The 26442-nt window shown below is 42.2% G+C and overlaps 1 protein-coding gene across 10 annotated transcripts in view; it reads right to left on the reverse strand.

Moving 5' to 3' along the window:
- Positions 1 to 26442, reverse strand: part of NCAM1 (neural cell adhesion molecule 1) — a 258116-nt gene that overhangs the window by 17145 nt on the left and 214529 nt on the right. For 7 of the 10 annotated variants that reach the window (XM_074976916.1, XM_074976915.1, XM_074976909.1 and 4 more), the window contains 2 exons: positions 11463 to 11587; positions 9140 to 9320 (listed from right to left, as the gene is read on the reverse strand). In XM_074976916.1, the coding sequence (XP_074833017.1) occupies positions 9140 to 9320; positions 11463 to 11587 (306 nt within the window). Of the gene's footprint in view, positions 1 to 363; positions 5682 to 9139; positions 9321 to 11462; positions 11588 to 26442 lie in introns of those variants that run through there. The other 3 variants (XM_074976919.1, XM_074976913.1, XM_074976914.1) reach the window with 1 other exon arrangement.

A 26442-nucleotide genomic window follows, 5' to 3' on the forward strand; every position in this document is an offset into this window, starting at 1 on the left:
CTCTGCAGTGCAGAATTACAGTGGCATGGGGACATGGCCCAAAGCCGCTCTGCTGTGCTGCAAAGAGCTCTCAGTGCAGGGGCTGGGGTGCACCCAAAGCTGTGTAAAATCTTATTTACATCCTGGTTATTCTTCGTGGAGTCTCGCTGACTGCAGAGGCGTAGTTGCCACCTGCTTTGCACTGACTAGCCAAGATGGACACTGGAAGAGGCTTTAAAACATCTCGGGGTGAACGTTAAAGCATTTCCTAGTTCTCGTTTAATACACCCCTTAAGTTGTTATTGCTAAAAGAGTGAGAAAAAAACCACTTTCATTTATTAACTGTAAATGATTCATCAATGGAACATGAGCTTCTCACAAAAAAGACCTTTCTAGCCACTCACATTTTACAACATACAAAAACAAGTCCCTCAGGCTTTGTTCCTCACCTACTTTACACGCATCCATCGTGCCAAAGAAGGCGGCACCATTACCCTCTATATCCTCTCAGAGAGTGTCCCAACTATAGTGTGTATCGGAATTATAGGTTGAAGCAGGGTAGAGAAAGGACAGGATGGGACAGAAACAGCCACAATTCACAGCCGGCAAGAGGCAGGCAGCAATGCATTTCAAGATTTCTGCAGGGTGTTTGGGGTCAGTGACGAACACATGACATACATGAATGTTTATTTTGGTGCAACATGGAGAAAAGTACTGCAGAGGCCAGATGAGCATAACCTTTGCTAACGGATACATCTCCTTGTTAGCCTAGAAATATAAAATTATGAGGATTTCATTGTCTCCTGCGTCCTGTAACATTTACATCAGAGAAAAGCAATAATGGCACAAGTAAGCCTCCAGCCATCCCATGTAATAACAAAACCTACTTCCACAGAGAATGAGATTCCCTCACTTTAGTCTCACGTGCTGTTAGCAGAAAGACGGAAGGGCCACCAGCTGCTGCCCATGCGACAAGAGAACGTCTGCTGCTGTTTACGTTACAAGACGAGGCTATTTCCACTGAGTGCTATAGGCCAGGCTTATACCAGTGTCACTCCTCTGACTTCAGCAGTGCTACTTCTGACGCACATCACGGAAGAAGAGGACAATGGACACACAAAGGGAAAGCAAGACAACAAATTCCTACTTTGAAAGAAAATACTGAGTAAATCGAAATACCTGAGCTGTGCAGGCTGAAGTGTAGCAAGGCTGCCTTTCACCTGTGCTGCCATTACACATTCAGCATGCGCTGCCCTTGATTCTCAGGGCTGTTGCATCTCACTGCACGAGCTTAAGAGCCCGCAGGTGCCCCTGGAAAGCTTTGGCGATGTCCTTTAGCCCAGCAATCTGCTCAATGGTGATGAGAACACAGCGGAATCGCAATGAGCCTCTGCAGTTGAATTTAACATAGCCAAAGCATTGCCCAGCTGGACAACTTTGAAACCTAGGATTTGGGGCTTTAAACAAGCTGTGGCACAATGTGGAATTCAGTGGGTCATGTAAGAGCCTGCAAAGCCCTGCAGTTCATTCTGTGAGGAGCCAACGTCACAGGGACCCATTGTGTGATTGTCAAGGCCCAGGATCCCTTTTTGCATGTATGATTTGCTCCCACTAATCTTGTGTTTGCAAGGCAGACACCTGCCTAAAAATCTGTGCATTCGTGCCATTCTAGCTCTCTGCCTTACACCCAGATTCCATTGGCAAGAATTACACTTTGGAGCTGAACATAAGAACAGCCATACTGGGTCAGACCAAAGGTCCATCCAGGCCAGCATCCTGTCTGCCAACAGTGGACAATACCAGGTGCCCAGAGGGAATGTACTGAGCAGATAATGATCAAGAAATCTCTCTCCTGCCATCTATCTCCAGCTTCTGACAGAGGCTAGGGACACCATTCCTACCCATCCTGGCTAATAGCCATTAATGGACCTAACCTCCATGAATTTATCTCGAAACAAAAAGCAGTCAAGTAGCACTTTAAAGACTAGCAAAATAGTTTATTAGGTGAGCTTTTGTGGGACAGACCCACTTCTTCAGACCATAGCCAGAACAGAACAGACTCAATGTTTAAGGCACAGAAAACCAAAAACAGTAAGCAAGGAGGACAAATCAGAAAAAGACAATCAAGGTGAGCAAATCAGAGAGTGGAGGGGTGTGGGGGAAGGTCAAGAATCGCTCTTTCTTTAACCCCTGTTATAGTGCGAGCCTTCACAGCTTCCTCAAGCGAGGAGCTCCACAGGCTGACCGCGTGCTGTGTGCAGAAGGATTTCCCTTTATAGTTGTTTTAAACCTGCTGCCCTTTAATTTCATTTGGTGTCCTCTAGTTCTGACATTATGGGAACAAGTCAATAATTTTTCCTTGTCCACTTTCTCCACATCACTCACAATTTTTTATACCTCTGTCATATTCCCTCCTTTGTCTCCTCTTTTCTAAGGTGAAACTTCCTAGTCTTGTTAATCTCTCATCATATGGGACCCGTTCCAAACCCCTCATCATTTTAGTTGCCCAATTTTATTAACCTTTTCTAATGCCAACATATATTTTTTTTAGATAAGGTGGCCACAACTCTAGGCAGTATTCAAGATGTGGATGTACCATGTTTTTAGACAAGGGCAGTAAGATATTCTCTGTCTTATTCTCGTCTCTCTTTTTTAGGATTCCTAACATCCTGTTTGCTTTTGGTGCATGTGGCAAGAGTGGATGTTTCCCTGTGTGTGTCCATTGTCCTCGTCTTCCACTGAACTGGCAGTGCCCTCCAGAGATGGAGCGTTTATGTTGTGTGCCAGAAGTAGTACTGCCAAAGTCAATGGAGTGACACTGGTATAAACCTGGCCTAGAGCACTCAATGGAAATACCCACTTCTCATCACGTAAACAGCAAATCTTGCCTCTGACATGGTGCAAACCCCGCGGATTGTCATGTACAATGTGACAATCTCTGTAAACTGGCAGCAAAGACAGCAGTGACAGTCTTGAGTATTGCATCTGCAGGAGGAAAATTGTCTAAGTAAAAGGGTTTTTTCTCCTGCGTTTGCTTTAAAAGGAAAGCCAGGCAGCAGATTCTGTTCACGGGCTGGGCAGCTAAGAGGAAGCCCATGAAATGAGCAAGAAAACTCATCTACAGAATAAACGCAAATACATCAGACAGTTCAGTTGACTCATTATTGTTATTTTAATATTGGAAATGTATAAATGAAAATAAAAGCCTGATTTTCTACATGTAAACATTGCTGTGAGAATAACCAGCCTGATGAGACACCGTGGTGTAAATATGGCAGGCGTGAACGCGCTACCCTACGTGGCATGTATGGTTGGGAACTGAAAGTGGCTACAGGGACTCAGGGCCCTTTGTTAGGCATTACAGCCGTGATCACTGACAACGACAGTGCGTTGCATTAGCTACTGTGCACATGGTCAAGGCCCACACATAATATAACCGTGTAACAGCGAACAACAGGCACAACCCTGATGAGATTTTGCTTGGGCACAGCAATGTCCTGACGAGGCAGGCATTCCCTAGACACTCTCACTATTTCTACAAAACTGGGCTTTCCCTGTGAACATCCACATGAAGCTGGAGTTAAATGCACCCGTGACTAACCCCTTCCTGAACGCTGCTTAAGTAGGGATGTTAATGGTTAATCAGTTTACTGGTAAGTCGCACCCTAAATGAATGAGGCTGACCTGTTACAGTTAACTGGGGGGATGGGGGGCTGGAGCAGCCATCTGCCTACCGCAGGCAGGGCACTGTGCCAGCCCTGCAGGGCCACCACAGGCGGGGATACTCCAGCCTGGCCAGAGCATCCCTCATCCATAACAGGCCCAGCCCTGGAGCACAGCGGGCAGGAGCGTTCCAGCCCAGCTAGAGCAGCCCCCACTCAACCTTTCCCATTTGTTTGGTCAACATGTTATAGTTAAATGTTTAACCAGTTAACTAATTAAATGGGCTGTCACATCCCTGCTTGTAAGCATGCATATCAAGTGTTCTGACTCTAAAGGCATTCACATTCATCTCTGAGCTACACTCTGATCCCACAGGCTAAGCAGAAGTGCACAATCACTGCCACAGAGAAACTCACAAGTGTTTTTAACAGAACTCAGTGTTGAAATGCAGTTTAGATGGTGCAAAGTATTTAAGAGGGCATTCTGACGATAAGCTGTTCCTTCCTAAATGGAATCGTGTGTGTGTGTGGGACAGAGATGTCTGTATGAAGTTTTTGTTTACAATTCTAAACTGAAAAGCACATCACAGATTCCAGTGAATGAAGTCTGACTAAAGGCTGAACACAAACAAGGTGTTATATGAGGTGCACAAATTCATATTTAGACTTTTGTCTGGAAGGGGGCTGGTTTGGTTATGTACCCAACAAGGAAGGCTTTGTTATAAAGGAGATGAATCATGTTTAAGAGCCTCGATAGCATAAGAGATTTCGGACAGAGTTTACCTAAGTCCAGAACACTTTTCCAACCTGATGCTTTACTTCCCCAGGTGCTTGCAGAGATGTGTTTTCAGAAAGGCTTAAAGGAGTGGCATAGCCAAATGGCTGTCTCCATTACCAAAACAGTTCACGAGGGACCCCAGATTAAAGAAAAGGAAAGTCAGTTGAAATTGGTAGAATGAAATGCAATACACAGAATTTAAGAGAGGAAGCTGTATATATTGCATCAAATTACACCACAGATTAATCCTGTCTAGTGGAGTGTCAAACCACGTTAACCATGAATATTATTAAGGTTCAGCAATGATCACTTAGCCTGTCAGATTACTTGTTCCCAGCTAATCTTTTCAGTTAAAAGGGAAGCAAAGCCATATCAATAGTGATTTGACAATACAGCGGATAGTCAGACAGAACATTAGACAAGCACCCATTGCAAATCTGTACACTCACAAACCGTGTTATGCCTGAAACGCCATATGCCAGGGTCCTGAGATGTCGGATTACATGAAGGCCAGCGAGGCGCCAAGGATTCCACAATGTCAAAGGAAGAAAACAAATTCCTGAATGCACATCTCAGCAAGACACCTGAGGTCAGACCTGTGTATCACAGGAATGTTCAGAGGCCCACAAGTTTAATTCATGCACAAAAACCCTTTTGAAAAAACTATCTCCAATTCAGTCACCCAAGATCGCTTCAATCCATCAAGTTTTCTTTCTTTTTAGCCTGTATTTAGGTATGTGGATGAGGCATTAGAAACCTTTTTATTATGGTTATTATCTCTGTAATATCATTCACAGGTATGAACAGGCAACGGTGATTGATAACAGATGTGCGGAAATATCAATACAGACCAGATTTTTTAAAAACTTTCATTATCGTACCATCCTACAAACAAAAGCCAACAAAAGATTTTTCTTTAGCTCCATTAAAAAAGGGCAAATTCATTATAAGCAACACAAAAAATGTTAAAGAGAAAATGCTTGGTTTAAAAACTTTTTCATCCTCAGAACAAAATGCTGACTCTTTCCAGTAAAATGATCTGATGTGTTTAGGGTTTTTTTTTTTTCTTGAACTGGCATGATCCTCTGAAGGAAAATCTATCTGCTTGCACACCTTGGTAAGAACCAGGCCTTTTAGGCAAATGTGTTTGTTGTGGTTTATTTTTGTTGCTGTAAAAAGTTTCTAACGAAGCAAAAGCAGAGTCACTGCAGAAAGAAATAATGAAACAAAGGAAGGCGACGTTGATGAGCTTCCCAGTGTCGCTGCAGGTGCCAAACAATGGTTCCCAGGAGGGGGGAAAATGGTTGTTTAAAACAAATTTGGTGCGTGTGGCAAGTGTGGATGTTTCCCGTGAAGTCCAAGGTGACATGTATGACAACAGACACAGGAAAGGAAACAAGGAGGGAGGAGAAGAAAAAATAGTCAGAAAGAGAAAGAGAGAAAATAGATAAAAAGAAAAAAATTAGGTCAAACACAGAAAACGTAAGAATTAAAGGTTTATTTAACTTAGTAAATTAAAATGGCCAAAGTTAGAGAAGAGCTTTAGTGCGGTATCACCAGCTAAAAGGCCGATTCGCCAGCTCAGCAATGCCAGAAGCAGCACAGCAAGTTAAAATTCAAGGGGTGAGAGGTTAGCGAGCAAATGGATCAAAATAAATGATGGAACAGGAGGCTCAAATGTCAAACATGAGAAAATGATTAGCTGGTATTTGAAAGGACAATGCTGCCTTTTGCTAAGAAAAGACCTTTTGGAAGCTTACACTCCACCTTAGCCTATCCAAATCCTAACCACTGCTTGTTGCACTGAGGGTTTGGGTAACAGAACACTGTGTTACAGCCTTGCAAAAAGCAAGCAGGAATACCATGCTGGCTTCTTAGAAGAATTCAAGCCCCACTGGTTGCAGTCACTTAACTACCCTCAAGCTTGCTGCTTTTATAACTATCTTTGTCCTGACAGGCAACTTGAGAACACCATAAGACTGGCCCAAGGTCAGTCTCAAGGGATTATAAACAGCAAATGAATGTTTTTTTCTCAATGAAAGATTTCCTTTTTAATGTGAGAAGGAGGAACGCCAAGTTGGAAACATTGACTCCAGCTCCAGCTATGCGGAAATGAGGGACTCCTTTTGAAGTCAAAAAACAAATACTAAATAAATGAGTATGAAATAACAGGGCGACCCCATTGCAGAGCCAGATCCTTTGTTGAGGTGAACTGATATTAACACAGTGACCTCAATGGATTTCCAGGAGCTGAAGATTTGGCCCGATGTTCTTCCCCAAGGGCCTGTTAGAGGGATCTGCCCACAGCCGCTCTGAATCTGCTAATACTTCACAGGACAATGGTAGATGACGGTCCTAAACAAGATTAAACAGCTAAAGCAATGAAATCTTCTGCAACTTGCAGATAAGTTGAGTCATTTCACTGAGACACTCTCCTTCTTTCTGAAGCATGATGCTTCCATTCTGAGAAGCATAGAGCCCAACTGCTAGAGTACACTGGATGGAAACTGAAGTAAATTACACTCTGAAACAAGACTCTCTCCTCCAAGAACTCACTAAGCCACTCCTGTGGTTTGCTAGTATTTTGAATAACAGCACTCAATATGACCACGGTTATTCAAAATTCTGCTCCTCCAATCGTTACCAGTGGAATAACTCCAGAGCGGTTCCACTGAAGTCGATATGGTGACATCAGTGAGATCAGAATAGGGTTACTTTAATTTATCTGCAGCTCTATTAAGAAGCCTATAATAATGTTATCCCTAAAGGCCTGTCTCACTGTGCCTGCTATCCTAAACCCCTTAATGGCTACCAGTGTTCCTTGTAAGAGATGCACTTGGGTGGACGACAAGGAGAGATTCAGGTGCAGCCCATCTAATTAGCAGAGCGCCCACAGCCACCCATAGCTGGCAGCCTGTGATTCTATGGGTAGTGCACATCAGCACTTGCATCAGTGCGTGTAACAAAATTTATTCTGCACACAGATGGAAAAAAAAATAGCGGGAACCCTGGCACGTGAATGCTCCATGTACACCGATAGAGCTGGCAAGCTGTTTGGTGACTGCTGACACTCCTAGGAAATCACACTAGCTCTCCCAGGCCTGTTCCAGCATTCTGCCGGAGTGCAGAAGAATGCTACTAGACCAGCCCGCGCAGGAAGCTTGTAGCGAGCCAACCTCAAAAGGGCTCCAGGGAACTGAAACACTGTTCAGCATTTAGAAGCTTCCTCTTCGTGACCACCAAGACCACAAAGGAACTGACTGCTGCTCTCAGCCTCGACCTGAGATGATCTCACAGGGCTCTCCACCTTCCTCCCACCATCAGCCTCAGTTGTCCTTCAAACGCATGAGGGTAATAAGTATTAGAGCTGTTGAAAATGTACAGCTGAGGGTGAATCATTTAATGAGCAACCAAACCTCCTTCCATTTGCAACGATAGGCCTGTTCTGTACCCAGCCCACTCTCTCCCCTCCTCCCTTTCACACCCCAAGCACTCGTGTCAACAGGTCACACTCACCTGTGTGTCTACGGCTGCCAGTGAGCCTTCCCCACTGAAATTTTATCCTGCACACTGCACAAGCTCTCAGCTGCCACCCTCAGAAATGGGAATGGAGGGAAGAGGGGGAGGAAACAGACCAAGGCATAAAGTCTCAGCTAATGGACAACATGGGCAGAATTTTCTAACCACCTTCAGGGAAAATAGTAAGAGACTCAGAGATAAAGCTCTAAATTAAAATTTAAAATGAAATCACTCCCTTAATACAGATCACAGGCAACAGTCACAGAATGGATGCTCTTCTCACTCAGGCTATGCAATCAGACTCTCTCTATTACTCTGGCTTGCCAGTTTTCAGACCTCCACATCTGGTGTTAACTTAAAATCATAGCTGGTCCAAGGGTCTTTTCCCCCACAGGAATTTCTGTGGCTGAATTAGGATCCAGGCCAAGAGAGTTCTGAAAGGAGATCCTCCTTTTAACTCTCCTTCAGGCGACCAAACCCACGAAACCTCCACACTCTTGGGACTGTCTGGATGTTGCAGTGTTTCTGACAGCACCTCGCTTTGTGGGGGGACAATCCATGAAGGACACAACAGTGTGTCTACAACAGCAGCTTCCAGAAGGACTGCTGACGTTATTCACTTTCTTCAGCATAATGGGCTATCCAGTGTAATTATTTTAGCAACAGGTTTGCTTCAGAAAGCACTTTAATTTGATCTCTGTTTCATTTAAAAGGCCATGCATCACAGAACAATTTTAACCATGCCAGCCAGCTCTTTATGCCTTTATGCTGCTGACAACTATCTTGCATCAGCAAATGAGCAAAAAGCAAGCAGAAAGCACGTTTGCGATGGTAATCCATGTAGTGAAAAGCAGGATACCGGATATCACTAAATTTTCCCTTTGTCTTGGCTTGATGCAGGGATCCTATTTACAGGTTTCAGACATGTATTTTCTGCCCAGCACTTTTCTCACCTGCATGCCCTGCTAGTTTATAGTGACACAACAGCAAGTATTTCCTGTAAATAGTCAGACAACGATCTTGCACAGCGCACTCCTCTCAGGTTTTTACTATGCTACACAAATGCTTTGGATGGGTAACCAATTATGAGAATGTCTTTAAGCAAGCAAGTTGTCAGGGTTTATTCAGGCACATTAAGGGATGCAGCACAGTTGCATTACTTGAAAGCAGAAAACAATGGTCAAGCTTGTGGCTGTCATACCTGGGATTACAGTAGGCTGAGCTGAAGTCCTGAAAGCATAGTGTGCAGGCTTGGATTTCCCTTGCTGGTTTTCAGCTATCACGTAGACCTCATACTCTGCATTCCAGTCTAGGGACTTAAGCATGACGTGGTCACTGCCAGAGGGGAGTCTGATCTCTGGTTTCCAATCTGAGGAATGCTTCTGAGGGGTGGAAAGAAGATAGGCAGGGAAACAAAACACAGTGCATGGTTTTAATGGCCAGTTCTGAGACAGGGGGATGATCGACTAATAAACATAACAACAAAGGGGGCGTTTTTTAAACAGGCACTGGGATCTCAGACCACTAAACCAGAGCCAAATGGGAAACCTGCTGTCAGAAGCAGGTGCATCTGTCCCTTGACAGGAGTAGCTTTGACTGAGAACTTGTGCAATCTAAGAGGCATCTTTCTGACTTGTTTCCCCTGGCAGAGCTATTGTGTCTAAAGAAAAGCCTGCTGCTTGCTCATCTTCCTTCCACCTGACACCAGATCACACCTGTTTCATAAAGTGCAAGACCCGGACCCTCCACACATGTTGCTGAAGTGTGAAACAAGCTACAGATTTTCAGATAGTTCTTTGCAATCTTAGTACATAGAATTTACACCATTTTGATGATCGAGGTTTAGTTCCAAAGTGCAGTCAGAACTAGCTTACCAGTTTTAGCTAGTCTCCTTTCTTCAGTCTCTGGGAGATTTTGAAAGCTGCCTAAAGGAATCTGGGCTCTTAATTTCCAATTTTAATGGCAGTTTTGCAAACCAGATACCAAGTTATTCTCAGCACTCCTTCTCCCTGAGTTTGCTATTCTATGACAACTATATAGTGCACGAGAGCTGCCTTTTTCTCAGCTTTTACACAGCCAAAATGAAATTTTAATCTCTCCATGTGTTCTGCTACTTGCTGCTGTCACAGAGCAGCTCCTATGCTCTTCTGCTGTTACAGGGGCAATAAGAGCAGTGAAATGGCGATGGTCGCCCTAAAACACCCAGCTGCTTGGTCTCTTCGCAGCTGAAAATGCTCCCCATGAAATGAGTGATACATACAACAGACAGGACGAGCAAGAAGATATAAAATCATGTGTCTCCCTCAGAGGCCAGTTAGCATCCAGGGTTCCACAGCCTGCCAATGTGCATGCTGTCAGGGAACGTACTTTTATGGGAAATGGAGTGCAATGGTAAAGAGATACCCCAGAAGTGCAATGGTAAAGATATACTGCAAAGGAAGAAAGCACTCTTTTCCGAGCTCATCCCCAGCTGCATACATGAATTATTCTACCTAGATGTATGCCCACATAACTCAGCTATTTAGGGTAATACTTCAAGTCATTCACTTGGAGACGGAAGCCAATTAGCACACAACTCAGTTTAGTGGGGCAGTTTTGGTAATCCACCAACAGACGAGCTAAGAAAACAGAAATGTGCAGCAAGGAAGGGACAAGCCTTCTACAGCACTGTGAGTAGACAAGCCAGTAGTCAAGCTTGGGACAAGGTCATGTGGGCATATGGCAACACGGATACTGGTCATAACAACAATGTGAAAAGATTTTCCTAGTTTTCAAGGCCAGATGTGACCACTGAGATCATATCATCTGAACTCCTGCATAGCACAGTCCAGAGAACCTCAGTCAGAGAGCATCCATCATATGGCAACCAAAAGTCACCTGTATATAGCCTCCATCTAACATTGAATGCAGTTGATCCCATCACCTCATCTCATATCCTTTTTTAAGTTACTTGTGCACAAGAACTTGTTATCAGTATTGGATGAACCAAGCATATCAAGTCAGCTGGGAAATACAGCATGGAAGGTGTAAATTGCTGAGATAAGTTGAAAGTTAAATAATACCCTAGGTTTCAAGACACTGAAAAAGACCTTTGTAAAATATTGCTGGTTATTATGTTTCATAAGAACACAAAGTTTACAAAAACAAAAAAACAAAAAAGGGACTGTGAGCTTGTTATCACCAATAGCAGTGCAGCCAGGGAGAGAGGAAGGAAGTGAATGAAATGAATTGTCAAGGTCAAAATCAAGGAGAAAGTGGAGAGCTACAAATTTTCTCCTTTGCTCTGTATGCCCGGTAAGTACCTGTCCAATCCAACACCACCTCATTTGTCTGGTTAGTCCATCTGTTATTTCCTGATGGCTAGACTGCAAGCTCCCTCAGAGAGGGACTGTTGTGCCTTGTTACTTGTCTGCATAGCACCTAACACAGCAGGGCACCGGCCCTTGATAGACTTCCTAGGTGCTATCTAAATACAAATCAACAACGCAGAAAGCCCAACAGCCTGGGCTGTTGGTCATACTTACAGCTCTGTATTTGATCAGATAGTGTCTGATTGGGGAGCCTCCATCATCCTGCTTGATGAGGTTCACTTTAATGGAGTTCCCGTCTTCTCCAATCTGGCCTTCCAGCTTGGGTGCGCTGGGTTCCCCTGAAATAATGTTTGGATTCGCATTTAATTTCTAGACACTTCAAAAACACTTACATAAATACATAAAAATGCCCACATCCAGGAAAAGTCCACCATGACCCTGAAATGTTTATGGGCAAGTTAAATAGTCCACTCAAGTCCATGCAGAAAAGCATACACACAGAGAACACATCCCAGTGCTCCTGAGAGAGCATAATATTTGCAAGGGTTAGAATTTTTAGCAGCTATTTGCGCTTACAAAATGCAGGTGAAATCTGTATGTGCCTAATCAGAGGTAGGGCAAAAGTCGGGCTTCAATTATTGCTTCTTGGGATCTCAGAAGCAGTTTTAAGGGTATTCATTCTGTTACCTCTGAAATTTTTAATGTTAAGACACCAGGAAAACAAAACAGGTTAGTCTGTCAAACCAGCAGGGCCACCCTGCTGAAGTACATACAGGTTAACCTTTTTGTGTAAAGTGGCTAGGTCGCTTCTCCATTTTGAACGCTTTTCAAATTTGAAAAAAAAAATCTCAGATTCTCCATCACTTCACACCTTATACCATCATGAACAGCAGTGAACAGCAGGCATAAAATATTACTGCATTAGAATAACAGCATTTTATGCTCTGTTTGCCTTGTTCAAAGTGGCTTCACAGGATGCACGGTAATGGGGAAATCAGCCCCCTTTCTCTAATGTAGCAATTTAAAAAAAAAAAAAAACTGTCTCCTGATTTGCAGCTCAGACCATGCCCACAAAGGAAAAGAAGTGTTTAATCACCTCCCTAAGACTTCCCTACACCCATTTCCTACCATTAACTAGTGGTGGTTCTTGTGATTCCGAAGGCAAATGGTGAAAGTCAATTCCCACCCATCACATTTGTAAAAGATTGTCTGAGGACACTTCCTCATCCCCCACTGTGAACACTGCCTCCTTTCACATTTATAGTATCGCTGTTCTGTACGAGACAAAAATTAACTCACGTGACTTAAGTCTGCTGTTACATGTGCTAATCTCTCATCTAGAGAGAATGGAGCTAGAGTGAGATTTCGATACAAATATTCCCTACAACCCTCTCTCGCTGGTATTGCTCCAGGTTCCAGATGTTTCTAAATTATATAAATATCATTTACCCTCTGAACTCTGGAACACGCATTATAAAAACTTTGCTGTTTATTCTTGGATTCTAAGGCCAGAGGAGAACATTGTGGTCACCTCGGTTTGACCTCCTGTAGAACACTGGGTCACAGAACTTCCCCAAAATTATTGCTCGAGCAGAACATTAAGGGAAAAGAACTTCATCTTGATTTAAAAATCACCAGTCATGGAGAACCCACTGTAATCCCTAGTAAACTGATCTGATGGTTAATTATTTTGTTTACAATGTATGCCTTGTCTGCTGTCCGCATTAGTCTAACTTCAACTTCCAGCCACTAAAGGGCCAGGGTTCGACCCTTTTCAGCTAGGTTGAAGAGACCATTATTAAATGTTTGTTTCCCAGGCAAGTACTTACAGATTGCAAGCCTCCCCTTTCACAATGAAAGAATAATAATAATCAATGATTTTCCCAAGCACTTAAAGCGATTTAGAAAACTGAATCCCATTTTCCAGAGTAACACAGTCACTTGAGAGCCTAACTCAATGAGACCTAGGTGCTTTCAGAGATTTTACAATTCATCTAACTGAAAGGTAATGGGACTTATGCTCCAAAGTTAATTTGAAACCAGGAATTGCCATAAAAATTCGAAAAGTGCTCAAATGAATCCAATGCTTAAGTCCCAATGTAAGTCAATGGGTGCATTGAAAATTTAACCTACAGGCTTCTAACTTACTTGAATGCTTTACAAAATTTCATCCCAAGTCTTGCTGAAAATCAAAGGGACATAGGCTTCATGCTGTACTCATCCCCCTGGAATCTGAATGCTGAAACCATTTGGCTCACTATTAAGAGTGAAATGTTTGTTGTGTGAATAATTCTGGTTAATGTAATCAAAATGTGTGTTACATTAAAGAGAGGTAGAAATGGCTTTATCAAAACAAAAAGCAGTCAAGTAGCACTTTAAAGACTAGCAAAATAATTTATTAGGTGAACTTTTGTGGGACAGACCCACTTCTTCAGACCATAGCCAGACCAGAACAGACTCAATATATGAGGCACACAGAACCAAAAACAGTAATCAAGGAGGACAAATCAGAAAAAAAGGATCAAGGAGCAAATCAGAGAGTCGGGGCGGGGGAGGGGGGAAGGTCAAGAATTAGATTATGCCAGTCTGTTCTGGTATGGCTATGGTCTGAAGAAGTGGGTCTGTCTCACGAAAGCTCAACTAATAAATTATTTTGCTAGTCTTTAAAGTGCTACTTGACTGCTTTTTGTTTTGATAGTATATAGACTAGCACGGCTCCCTCTCTGTTACTATTCAACATGCAATGGCTTTATGTTATCAGTGATGGAATTCTGTCAATCTACAAGTTTTAATGATGAGCCAAACTAATCTTCCTTCATCTATTCCAGAAAGACCAATGTGACTGGCAGATACTTTGTCCTAGCAGATACTATGTGGGTCTGTTTCCTTGTGAATGCAGAGTGAGTAACATCAGACTCATCATTCCACTGAGAAGCCTCTGCCATGAAAACACTGTCTTCTCCTTTCCACAGCTTCTGCACCTGTGGGATTTCTGTGCACACCCCTTCCAGTACCAAGCGTTCTCTCAAAGACCTCTTATTTGTTATGGCACTTTTTGGAGACGTAATTCCCTTTGGCACATGAAAGAAGAAATAAAAATAATGCACAGTGCAAGAGCCAGTGGAAGCAGGGAAGTTTTCGTGAAGATAGGCTTAAAAACATGCAAAAATAAATCTTGCCTCAGCCACTGTAAAGAGACGCATTTGAGGTATGCACAAATTTTGCTTCCTTAAAGAATTACTAATGAAGGTACATGAATCAGTCGAGAGAGTAACCGAGTCCTGGAATTACGTACAATTTCGAACTCTCTCATCCGGCACTCTCGGGACCTCACCGGTGCCAAACGAGAGAATTTGCTGGACCACGGGAGGGCAATATTTTCTAGCAGCATTCCCAGCACTTCCACTGCTTGCTGGGCTCTTAGAAGACATTTAGGGATATATTACAGCTAAATAACAGCACAGACCACTGACAGCCAGGACGGGTAGCTGAAAACAAACTTTATGAGACCACGGGAAACTTGATAAGTGGTCATCCAGCTAACTAAAATGATGCCGGGTTATGGATGTTGCTCGATGAGAGAGTTAAGGATTAGAGAGATTCAACCTACACTAGCGACCGACGACAGATCTATACTGAAAAGTAGGTCTGTGAAAATGGAACCTTCTTAGTCATCAGAACTTCTTAAAATCTACATTTGTAATTACTTTCTACTCCTCCTAGCTTTGTGGATCCAGCACTGCTAAGCAAGAGCCCACTGGATTCTTATTCAATTGCACACATCAAATGGAACCATTAACCATTTTCAGGGGGCTGGTTCTGTCCTCCATGATCCATACACAGACCCAATGAACTATGGGCAGCACGTGGGTCACTGAATCTTTGATACTGGGCATGTAATGCATAAGAAGTAAAAATCTGAACTTTACTCTCAGATCCCAGTGTCAGCTTGCAAAACTGCAACCTGGGGTTAAAAAAAAAAGAAAACATTTCCTGCAAAGTAAGCAAACTACTTCGGAGTCACTCTCAGGCAGGTTTTCATTGGGATTAGGGACCTTAGTGATTTGCACATCTTCATTTTATGAAACTTAAATTCCTTTCAAAAGATTTCAAAACAAAAAGATAATGAAGTACCTGATCTCAAATCTGCAACCACCATTGTCTGAAAGCTAATGTGGGTTAGAACTTTGGACAAGAAGGAGAAAGAATAGGCCATTGGATAGGGAGCTTCCATCCATTTCTCACTCTGACAAACTTCTTGAGTGATGCTGGGCAAGTCAGTCTCTCTTCACCTTAGCACCCCCTCCCCTTAAAATTATTCTCACTTTTGGGTCTTGTGGACATTAATACATTAAAAAGTGTGAGGCACCTGCATCCTATAACAGTGGGAGACATATTTACATAAGAATAGACACATGGTCTCCAGTTATAGTGGGGGAGGTCGAAGTTGGATATAAGCAAACAGAGGATAGGGAACAATTAGATAGGGGAGACACACACAGGAATTCCACTTTAGTACGGGACTGAAACAGTGGACGTGTCCTTAGAATATCTTTTTCTTCATGTGCATTATTTAAATTAGGACTGTTGATTAATTGCAGTTAATTTATGTAATTAACTCAAAAATTAATCAAAATTAAAAAACATCATGATTATTTGTAGTTTTAAGCACATCATTAAATAACAAAAAATCAATTAAAATTTAGAAGTATTTTGGTTTTTTTCCCCATTTTCAAATATATTCATTTCAATTAAAATCCAGAATACAAAGAGTACACTGCTCACTTTGTATTATTATTTATTACAAATATCTGCACTATAAAATGATAAAATAACTTTTCAGCTCATGTCATATAAGTATTGTAGTACAATCTCTTTATTGTCGAAGTGCAACTTACAAATGTTGATTTTTTTGGAACAGAACTGCATTCAAAAACAAAACAGTGTAAAACTTTAGGGCCCACAAGTCCACTCAGTCCTACTTCTTGTTCAAACAAACAAGTTTGGTTACAGTTTGTAGGAGATAATGCTGCCCACCTTTTCATTTACAACGTCACCTGAAATTGAGAGCAGGTTACACAGCACTTTTGTAGATGGTGTTTCAAGTTATTAATGTGCCAGATATTCTAAACATTAATATAATCCTTTATGCTTCAGTCATCATTGCAGACAATATGCTTCCATGTTGATGACACTTATTACAAATGTAATGCATTAATTAAATTTACGAATGAACTCCTTGGGTGAGAAGTGCATGTCTCCTGCTCTGTTTTACCTGCATTCCGACATATATTTTATTTTGGAGCTGTCTCGGAAGATGACTCAGCACATAATGTTTATGTTAAGACCACTAACAACAGATTTGACAAAATGTAAAGAGAGTACTAGTGTGAGATTTCTAAAAATAGCTATAGCATTCAACCCAAGGTTTAAGACACTGAAGTGCTTTCTAAAATCTGAAGGAGGCGAGAAGTGGAGCATGCTTGCAGAAGTCTTAAAAGAGCCACACTTCACTGTGGGAAGCACAGAAACCTAATCAGCAGAGAAAATCAACTTTCTGAGTGAGATGATGAAAAGGTACATGCATCAGACCACACTATTCTGGATCACTGTTGAGGAAAACCTGTCATCAGCATGGACGCATGTCCTCTGGAATGGTGGCTGAATCATAAAGGGACACACGAATCTTTAGCACATCTAAATATGCTATCATGCTGACTACACCAGTGCCATCTGAATGCCTTTTGCAGATGATGTAAACAAGTCGTGGGCAGCATTATCACCTGCAAATGTGAACAAACTTGTTTGAGCAATTAGCTCATCAAGCAGTACATCTGCATGGACTTGTAGGCAGGGAACTTTTACACTATTTTATTTTGGAATGCAGTTATTTGAGGTACATAATTCTACAGCTGTAAGTTCAGCTTTCATGATAAACAGACTGAACTGCAGGAGATGTCACAGGGAAACGGAAACATCCTATTTCGTTTGATGTTTACAGTGCAAACACTTGTTATCAAAAATGAAGTGTCGATTTTGTTTTCTGTGTGGAAATTAATATATTTGAAAATATAGAAAATACCTTACATATTTAAATAAATCCTATTCTATTATTATTTTACACCACATTTTTATATCACATAATTAATCATGATTAATTTTTTAAATCGCTGGATAGCCCTAACTTAAATATTACTGCACTAACAATTGCAGGATGTTAGCTCTTAGAAATCATCTCCCTTTTAAATATACTAGGCCACAATATATAATACACATAGTTTTCATACTTCTCTTGCCACCTCAAGCCCATCTCCGACTGACGGCTTGTTATCTTTGCCATACCACTCTCTGATTCTGTACCGCCTTCCGGCAATCGGCCTGCCAGCCATGACAGCATAACAATGGAAGGTTAAAATCAATAAAAATAAAAAACCTCTCAGCAGTCTGTATGCCATCTTTTTGGTGCAAATTGATTTACATCTGCTCTTTCCATTTGCTCCTGATGTACCTTTGACTTTCACAGCCCTGCAGTACTTCAGTCCATGATGGCTGTTCACAGAGCAATGATGTAGCAAGGTCTAAGGATGTCACACTAGGTTAAGGAAATAACCATATTTATGTTAAAACCTATCAGATCAAATTCATGCCTCTTGCAACTTCAAATGGCTTAGATGCGATCTGGGCCATTGCCTACGTTACATTATTTTGGATGCTTATGACCAGTATGAATTTACAAGATGAATAAAAGAAAAGAAAATTATCAGAAACCAAAACAAAAACTCAGACCTGTAACATTAAACAGCAGAGCCTCAAAGAGAGCCTGACGAACAGCCAATGAAAAGGGCCTTTCCCTTGACTTGAGTTTGTTTCAGATCATAACTCACATTGGCTACGTCTACACGTGAAGCCTACATCGAAATAGGCTATTTCGATGAGTAACGTCTACACATCCTCCAGGGCTGGCAACGTCGATGTTCAACTTCGACGTTGTGCAGCACCACATCGAAATAGGCGCTGCGAGGGAACGTCTACACGCCAAAGTAGCACACATCGAAATAAGGGTGCCAGGCACAGCTGCAGACAGGGTCACAGGGCGGACTCAACAGCAAGCCGCACCCTTAAAGGGCCCCTCCCAGACACAGTTGCACTAAACAACACAAGATTCACAGAGCCGACAACTGGTTGCAGACCCTGTGCCTGCAGCATGGATCCCCAGCTGCCGCAGCAGCAGCCAGAAGGCCTGGGGTAAGGGCTGCTGCCCATGGTGACCACAGAGCCCCACAGGGCTTGGAGAGAGAGCGTCTCTCAACCCCTCAGCTGATGGCCGCCATGGCGGACCCCGCTATTTCGAAGTTGCGGGACGCGCAATGACTACACGGTCCCCACTTCGACGTTGAACGTCGAAGTAGGGAGCTATCCCCATCTCCTGATGAGGATAGTGACTTCGATGTCTCGCCGCCTAACGTCGAAGTTAACTTCGAAATAGCGCCCGACGCGTGTAGCCGTGACGGGCGCTATTTCGAAGTTAGTGCCGCGACTTCGAAGTAGCGTGCACGTGTAGACACGGCTATTCAGTGTTAACATACACACCATGTAACTCATACTCAGAAAAGTTGTTTCCTTCTCTTTTCTCAGCAAAGATTTAACAGCAGAGGCCAGTTGTAAGGCTTTGCATTGCCCAGACTTACTTTACTTCTGCAAAAGATGACACACTGCGTTTGCTATTAGTTTATTATGAAGTGGTGCTAAAAATAATGGAAAATAAATTACAGTTGTCAAAATAAATGAACAAAGTACATTGTGAGAGGCATGATTCTAGATTCTTTATTATTCATAAACTCATGAGCAATTTACATTAGATCGTCTATTAATTAGTGCCTATTAATGAAGATGTCTTGCATATGCATGTAGTGCTAATCCTAGGGTTGGAATGCCAGAGTATGTAAAGAGCCATGCAAACTATTATGGTTTCACTAACCATGTTATAATAGCTGAAATTATTCATAGATGTCCCACATGCGCCTGTTTCTCCGAAAGACACTCTGATTGACTTCATTATGGATTATTTTAGCAAAACCAATGCTATAATTATTTGTAAATTAAAGTTTACAATTCAGCTGCAGTCAGCAGGCAGAACTCCCAGCAAATTCCTAGGATTAATTATGCTCTATCATCTGGTCTCCTCTTGCAGACATTTTATTGAACCATTAAAAAAGTGTCTCTGTCAACTATAATTATACAAATGTAGAAAATGTAGAATTTTTTTTTGTATTAGCACTTCTGTATTTGAGAGTGCTTAAATGCCAATCACAAGGGATTTAGAATAGATGCTACATAATAGAGACAGGCAGTTCTCACACACCGCTCTTTCAATGCATCTCAGTCCTAAATTGTAGCACACTTCCTGTTTCTGCTCCAAGTCCTGCTCAGTTGTGCACTTCCAACTGAATGCGCATTGCTCCCTGATTTTCCAGCCATGGGCCTCTTGAGCAGAGACTGACAATCACACCAAATTATGGCAAAATATTATATTAAGATCTTCATAAAAAATGACCCCACACCACTGAATTCAACAGAAGTGCTGCCAGTGGGCAAAGGTCAAGTTCAAACACTTTTGTTACTGAAGAGTCTGCTCCAGCACCGAGATAGGAAACTCTGACACATATTTTACTCTTTACACATTATTCTATTACATGATCTCAATATACATGAGGGTTAATAAGCCTATAAACTTTATTGGGATAAAATGCAGTTTGGCATTTAACTGTAGCCTGTTTGCAGGACGTCCATCTGTAGGAAAAGCTCTCCCTACATTTTCACGTTTAGCAGTTTGGATTTTGATATAGGTATTTTTCACCAACAAAGAGGAAGCCTAGCTTAGTTGGATGACCATGAAAGGAGCTGTTGCCAGATCACTGCTCTAGTTTAGAACAGAATCACGGAACTGAAAGAGAGGTCATCAGGTTCAGGCCCCTGCATTCACAGTAAGACCAAGAAGGATCTACATCGTCCCTAACAAACGTTTATCAAACCTGTCCCTAGACACTTGAAAGCAGAGGCGGAAAAAGTACCCAAAAAGTGACTTGAGTGAAAGTGCAGCTGTTTTCACTTCTGGATACTTCTGTACAATCTAGATAGGACACGCGTGTGCTTTTACTCAAGTAGGTTTCCAATGGGATGACGATAACTTGTACTCAAGTACATTCAGCTCCTGCAAAGCAGCTGCATTTTTACTCAAGTAACCTTTTAGGTACCTTTTCCACCTCTGCTTAAAAGCTGTTAGCATGAAATACATTTGAGGTGCCACAAGAACCGAACTCACAAATCCCCCCAGGTTTACAAGGCCAGTGCTTTAACCACTGAGCTAGGTGGTTCACATAGAAAGCGTCCTGTAAACTCTACTTGAGTGACATGCTCAGGGTTTTCCCCTGCTCCACAGCACAAGGGCTGCCTTACATCTGGGCCGCTGCTCTGCTGCTGGATATGCACCCATCACAGAAAATGACAGGACTTGATTAACCGATTACCATAGTGGCCACCCAGATTTTAATCAAAAGAGTTTATCATCTTTGCTGCCAGCTTCCTGAGGCTCTATGTTTGCAAATCTCATTTCAGCTTCAGTTTCTCCAGGAATCATTAGGGCTTGGAGAGTGAATGCCATTACAGAGTGCAAATTAAAGGGAAACAAATGAGTGCTCACAGACTGGACAGCAAATATATATTGAGTTACATCTCCAGGGCATCAACAACAGCTTAACTGATCAATTCATTTTTCTCTCCTTCCCCAGTCCTAAAGGAAAATATGAGTAGGAAGGTTATTACTTGTCATTACTGAGTTGATTCAAGTTGAGGAAGCTATTACTGAACGAGCTGCACCAAGATTATTAACTAGTGATTAACCAAGAAGGATGCAAATGACCTGGCTAAACATGCTGTTATTTAAAAGGAATTTACATGCTTTTCCAGACTAGCAACTGCTTTTACCAACAGTTAAGGATACCAATCACTACTAATTATGCTGGACACTGAACCATCGGGGCACTACTGAAATATCAATGAGTTGCAACGCTTAGTCCTGTCTTCCTGTTGTATCTTTGGTGAACTCGAACCATGGACCAGCAGCTAACATTAGGGACAACATCAGACCCACGCTTCATTGTTCTTCCCTCCAACCATAACCTCACAACGGACAGAGATCGGAAGACCAGAAGGGACCATCTAGACTGACCTTTCGTATAACAGAGGGCAAATTGTTTCACTCAGTGATTCCTATATCCCTTAGGAAGCTGTTCCAATGGTTAACTATCTTCCTATAAAGATTATTTCTAATCTGAACCGCCTAGCTCCAGTTCTCAGCTACTAGATGTTGCCATGGTTTTTGCTCCGAGGCTAAAGAGCCATCCACTACCAGAAATGTCCATCCCAAGTAAGTACTTATGGTCTATGACAAATGACTATCAACATAATGTCTGAAACAAAAAAATTATAATAATGCAAACCCAGGTGAAAAATATTCATCTCTCTATACATATATATGGCAAATTTTGACTCCGTCAACCAAAGATTGAACAGATACTGGGAGTGGTTGGCCCATGACAAAAGTAGTTTCTCTGCTCTTGATGTTCACAGCTCCACATTAGCGACTGACAATGGGCCACATCCCCCTGACTGAACTGACTTCATTTCTTCTCTCCTGTCTTGATGTTCACAACTCCACATTAACTGCTGATAACGGGCCACATCCACCCTGACTGAATATACCTTGTCATCTCTGGCCCGCCCCTAGACGGAGACCCACTTTTTAAATCCTCCTCTGAAACCCCCCACAACTCATGCATCTGAGAAAGCGGCTCTTTTCCCATGAAAGCTTATGCTCCAAAATAATCTGTTAGTCTGTAAGGTGCCACAGGACTTCTTGTTGTTTTATATATATATATATATATTTATCTCAAACGGGCAGGTGTAATCCATATATACGGCTGTAAAATAAAAGTGTGTTAGTACAATGTTTCAACCAAAGAAGAAAGAAGTTTAGTGAAAGAACTTTAGTCCGGCAGAACCAGTAATCCTATCATGAGTCAGAGTGTCAGTAGCTGAAGAGAAAAGGTCATTATAAGATTAGAAAGAACTCATGCTCAGAACATGCATCTCATGGAGATGAAGGGGGTTGGCAAGCAAGGGAGCATTAGAGGGGCAGTTTATACACATGCCAGTCCAGTGTCCATTTACAATGTGGCTCCCACTGATACTTCAGAAACTTCCTTACGCTGTCTGTGCATTTTGGGTTCCTCACTGGAACCCCCTTACAATGACGCTATGGGCCGGTTTCAGGAAATTCCTCAAGAAAATAAAGTACCAAACTTGTTACACTTGGTCTACGCAACCAATTTGTGAACACGATCTGCTCTGGGAATAAATTCACTTTAGTGTGGAGGGAATGGCAAGACCTACAGGGAGATTACATCGGAGCAGTGGGGTGGTGCTGCTGGGCGGGAATAAATTCTGTACTGTGTCTGGGGATTCACCAGGAGACTAGACCTGTGTGTCCATATGGATTCCATAGCTTCAGAGGCAACACAAGATTAAAGCAGCCTTGTTTTTCACCCCACAGGTTGTCGTACTCACCATGCAAATGAGGGCTGCACATGCGAGGATGAGTAACTTCCAAGACCCCTGTGTTTACTGCCCTATAAGGAAGGGTGGATTTCACCCAGGTAAGTAAAACATCCAGGTCTAAATTCAGTCTCAGCTATTTGCTGACTTTGCTTGAGCAAGGTGGGCTTATCCCAGACCTGCATTTGCCCTCCGGTGTCTGTTCCGGGCTGCAGAACTGGAAATACACCAGGAGATGCTTTGCCTGTGAGGATGAATGACTAGCTGCTGGCTGGCTACAATGCTTGTGCTTTTCCTCAAGGTGTCTTGTTTCCAGCTGACTGCTCTCTCCTTTGCCAAATGGGAGAAGTACTTAAGTAGCTCTGGTGGAGCCCAGCAGCTTCAAGTCATCCAATACACTGTGACTAGCAAGGTTCTCCTGCCACTGCAGGCCATGACTGGCTTCAAGTAAACTACTGCAGTGCATTCTATGAGCACATAGGACATCCACTACAGTATTTCTTCCAGCATCCAGGTCTGTAACTGGAGTAGCTGCAGTGCTGCAGCTATCGCTACTAGCCACATGATTCTTGAATTCTTCTTGCTGTATCATTTGTACCAGTAATATCCAGCTGCAGTGCATCCCACAAACAGCAGAACAACTTCCTAGTCTCCACATTGACTAGGCTGGCATTTTGCTTCTTTTTAATTAGGCACTTTCTTGATCTCATGCTGGAGTCCCTCATTCAGGATTTTTAGAAAAGGTCAGTGACTTTGGGACTCTGTGAATAACCGGTAGCTTTTATTTAGCTCTCTTCATTGGGAGATTTCTATGGGCTTTACAAAAGGAGGTATCCATCACTTCCTTCCTTTTCTTAGGATGGGGAACCTGAGACCCAGGGAGGGGATATCATCTACCCAAGATCACATGGCTGGCTACTGCAGAGTAGGAACAGAGCCCAGATCTCCTGAACCCCAGTGCAGTGCTCTAACCTGAATGCTAAAATGGGTCTGAATTTCAGACCATGCTGAGTGATTGCCCTCTACAGAGCAAGGCCCATTAAGACAGATCAAATTGGCCACCGATATACTGAGGCACGCCATTACCATCAGTAAAAATACTTGGCCATCTGGCAGTAATGTGAGATCCAGCAACTTTTTTTCTCAGTACACAAGATTACAATCGGGTTATCTACTTCATTTTTTCAAAATGCGACCATAGGAGCAGCTCATTCCCTTATCCCTGAGCCACCATGTAAATGGGACTAAATTGCAACAAAGGCTGCCACAATTTGACACACAGGGCTGCCACATCTGCACGAGCAAAGTTGTCAGCAGTGGTAAGTACGTTAGGGTGGAGAGAAAGAGAATCGGAAGGAAGGCGTTGGAACGCACACAAGAGAAGCCCACGAAAAACAAAACAAGAACAAAAAGACATGCAAAACAAGCCAGCCAAATCTTCGTTCCTCATGGATGTCGCCCAATCAGCTTTCAGAGAGGGATGAGGGACATGGGGCCTTGGGGGAAAGGTAGGGGCCACTTCCATGCATGTGGGAAGGTTACTGGTGTTAGTTTGGTTTCCTAATAAAATCTCAGCCCAAAAGCTTTCCTGGCAATATTCCAATATGCTAAGATGATTTAGAGTTAATGGGTAAAGAGCCAATTACTTTGTGAGTTTCCAAACAATTTGTTTGCCTTACCCAGGGAAGCAGAAAAGCTGGGCTCCCCCTCCCCGGCCGTTACAGTGTGCACGGAGAGTTAAGTGAGGTTGCAACAATGACAATATCAAATTAATTATTTTCTTGCTGCCAGAAGCTTTAATTAGAAAATAATTTTATCTTCTTAACTGCAAGGATCAATTGTTTGCTTTCTGATTTCCTGGAAACCACCACTTGCTGTAAATGTTAAATGATTTCTGATGCAGATTAATTCCCTCTCCCGACTGTGATGGATATTGGAATGGGAGGATAATATACTTTGGCAGGTGATGACCAGCAAAATATAGCTTCAATGGCATGACTTCTGACATAAAATATTTCAGCTTGGGCACTGATTATGTACTGTATAGGTTTATAAAAATCGTTTCCACTTTTGCCACATTTTATCATGATAAGAGAAAGTTCTTTCTTGTGTTTAAAAATGGGTAGCTTTCAGGGTTTGTTTGTTTTTTTGTGCCTTTTTGTTGGCTAAAGAAATTAGGGCCATCCAACAAAAATCATTATCAGAATTATATTCACAAAGGAAAGATCAATAAAATGTTGCAACAATTATATGCAATGTGCTGCCTTAGACTAGCTGAGGATCTGGCCCATATTTTCATCCAAGTGTTAAGAAATACTCAGAGGTCCACATCCCACCTCCACTGAAAACAATGGGAGTCTTATCATTGACTTAAGTAAAGCTAGGATTTCACCAGAATACTCTTCCAAAGGCTACAACATTCCCAGACAGCTGATTCTGTTGTGTTCTCACAATGAATGAATCAAAACATTAAGCCACAGGAGTTTTGCACATAAAGCAATCTGTCTAGCTCAGTGCAGATGGCTTTTCATTCTTCACATGCAGATGACAAGTGGTGGGACAATCTTTCCAAAAAATTTACAGAAGAAATTTTGAGCAATGGAATTTAGAGGTCCCTAGTTGCTGGGGTTTTCTTTTTAATCCCGCCAGATCTAGTCAACCAATCAGAACAAAGTTTTTTACCTTCTGTTCACCAGCGTGGACGACATCATCAGCACCATGCAAGCCACATGACAAAGTCACATGATACGCACGCACATGATTTGGTTGAAAGGAAAGTGGAGGAGGTCACATGAAAAATACAAAAAAATTAAAAAACTGATGTAAACAATGGGCAAGGGAAAAATCAACAACAGAATTACAGACTAAATAAAATATAAACAAAATTAAAATTAGCCAGTATATATATAAGAAACATTGGGGAAACAGTAAAAATTGCCTGGAAATATAAGAATATTAAACCATAGAAAGCACTGAGTTATGACACCAGTAAGTGTCATGCACAGCTGCATCACTGCTTATTAAGACCAACTCAGGGAGCGAACAAACATTATTGAAGTGAAGGACCGTTGTCCTCGAACTTGGACAGCAGAAGGAATCCACAAGACTGTTGAAAAGAAAAAGGGAAGACATGTTATTCAGAAAGAACCCAGGCTCAAGAGAAGACACAGAAACAGTTTTCGCCAATGGATAAACCTTGGCTCCTCATGTCAGTGGAGCATCCATTTCTGTAGGAACAAAAATCTTTATTAACGGAGGAAAAAAATCTACTTGTTTACTTCTGAGACTGAAGTTGCTAATCACTAAAATGCAATCATGATTTGCTAAGTCCAGCAATCAGCTGTGAAAGTACTTGAGCTACAACAAATAAAATGAGCCTAAAGACTCACCAATAGATAAAAACAAATTATACTGAGAGAATCCCAGGGATAATGTGACATGGGGACAGTCCATCAATGAGGCGAGGGCAGAATTGATTTGCATTGAAAGTTAAGGACAGTCATGGCACAAGGAAGATATGGGGATTGCTCAATGGGCATGTGAACAGACTATGCAGAAACAGAATGCGGGACAGGAAGCC

The sequence above is a fragment of the Carettochelys insculpta genome, chromosome 25 (genome assembly GCF_033958435.1).
Source record: "Carettochelys insculpta isolate YL-2023 chromosome 25, ASM3395843v1, whole genome shotgun sequence".
Taxonomy (NCBI): domain Eukaryota; kingdom Metazoa; phylum Chordata; order Testudines; family Carettochelyidae; genus Carettochelys; species Carettochelys insculpta.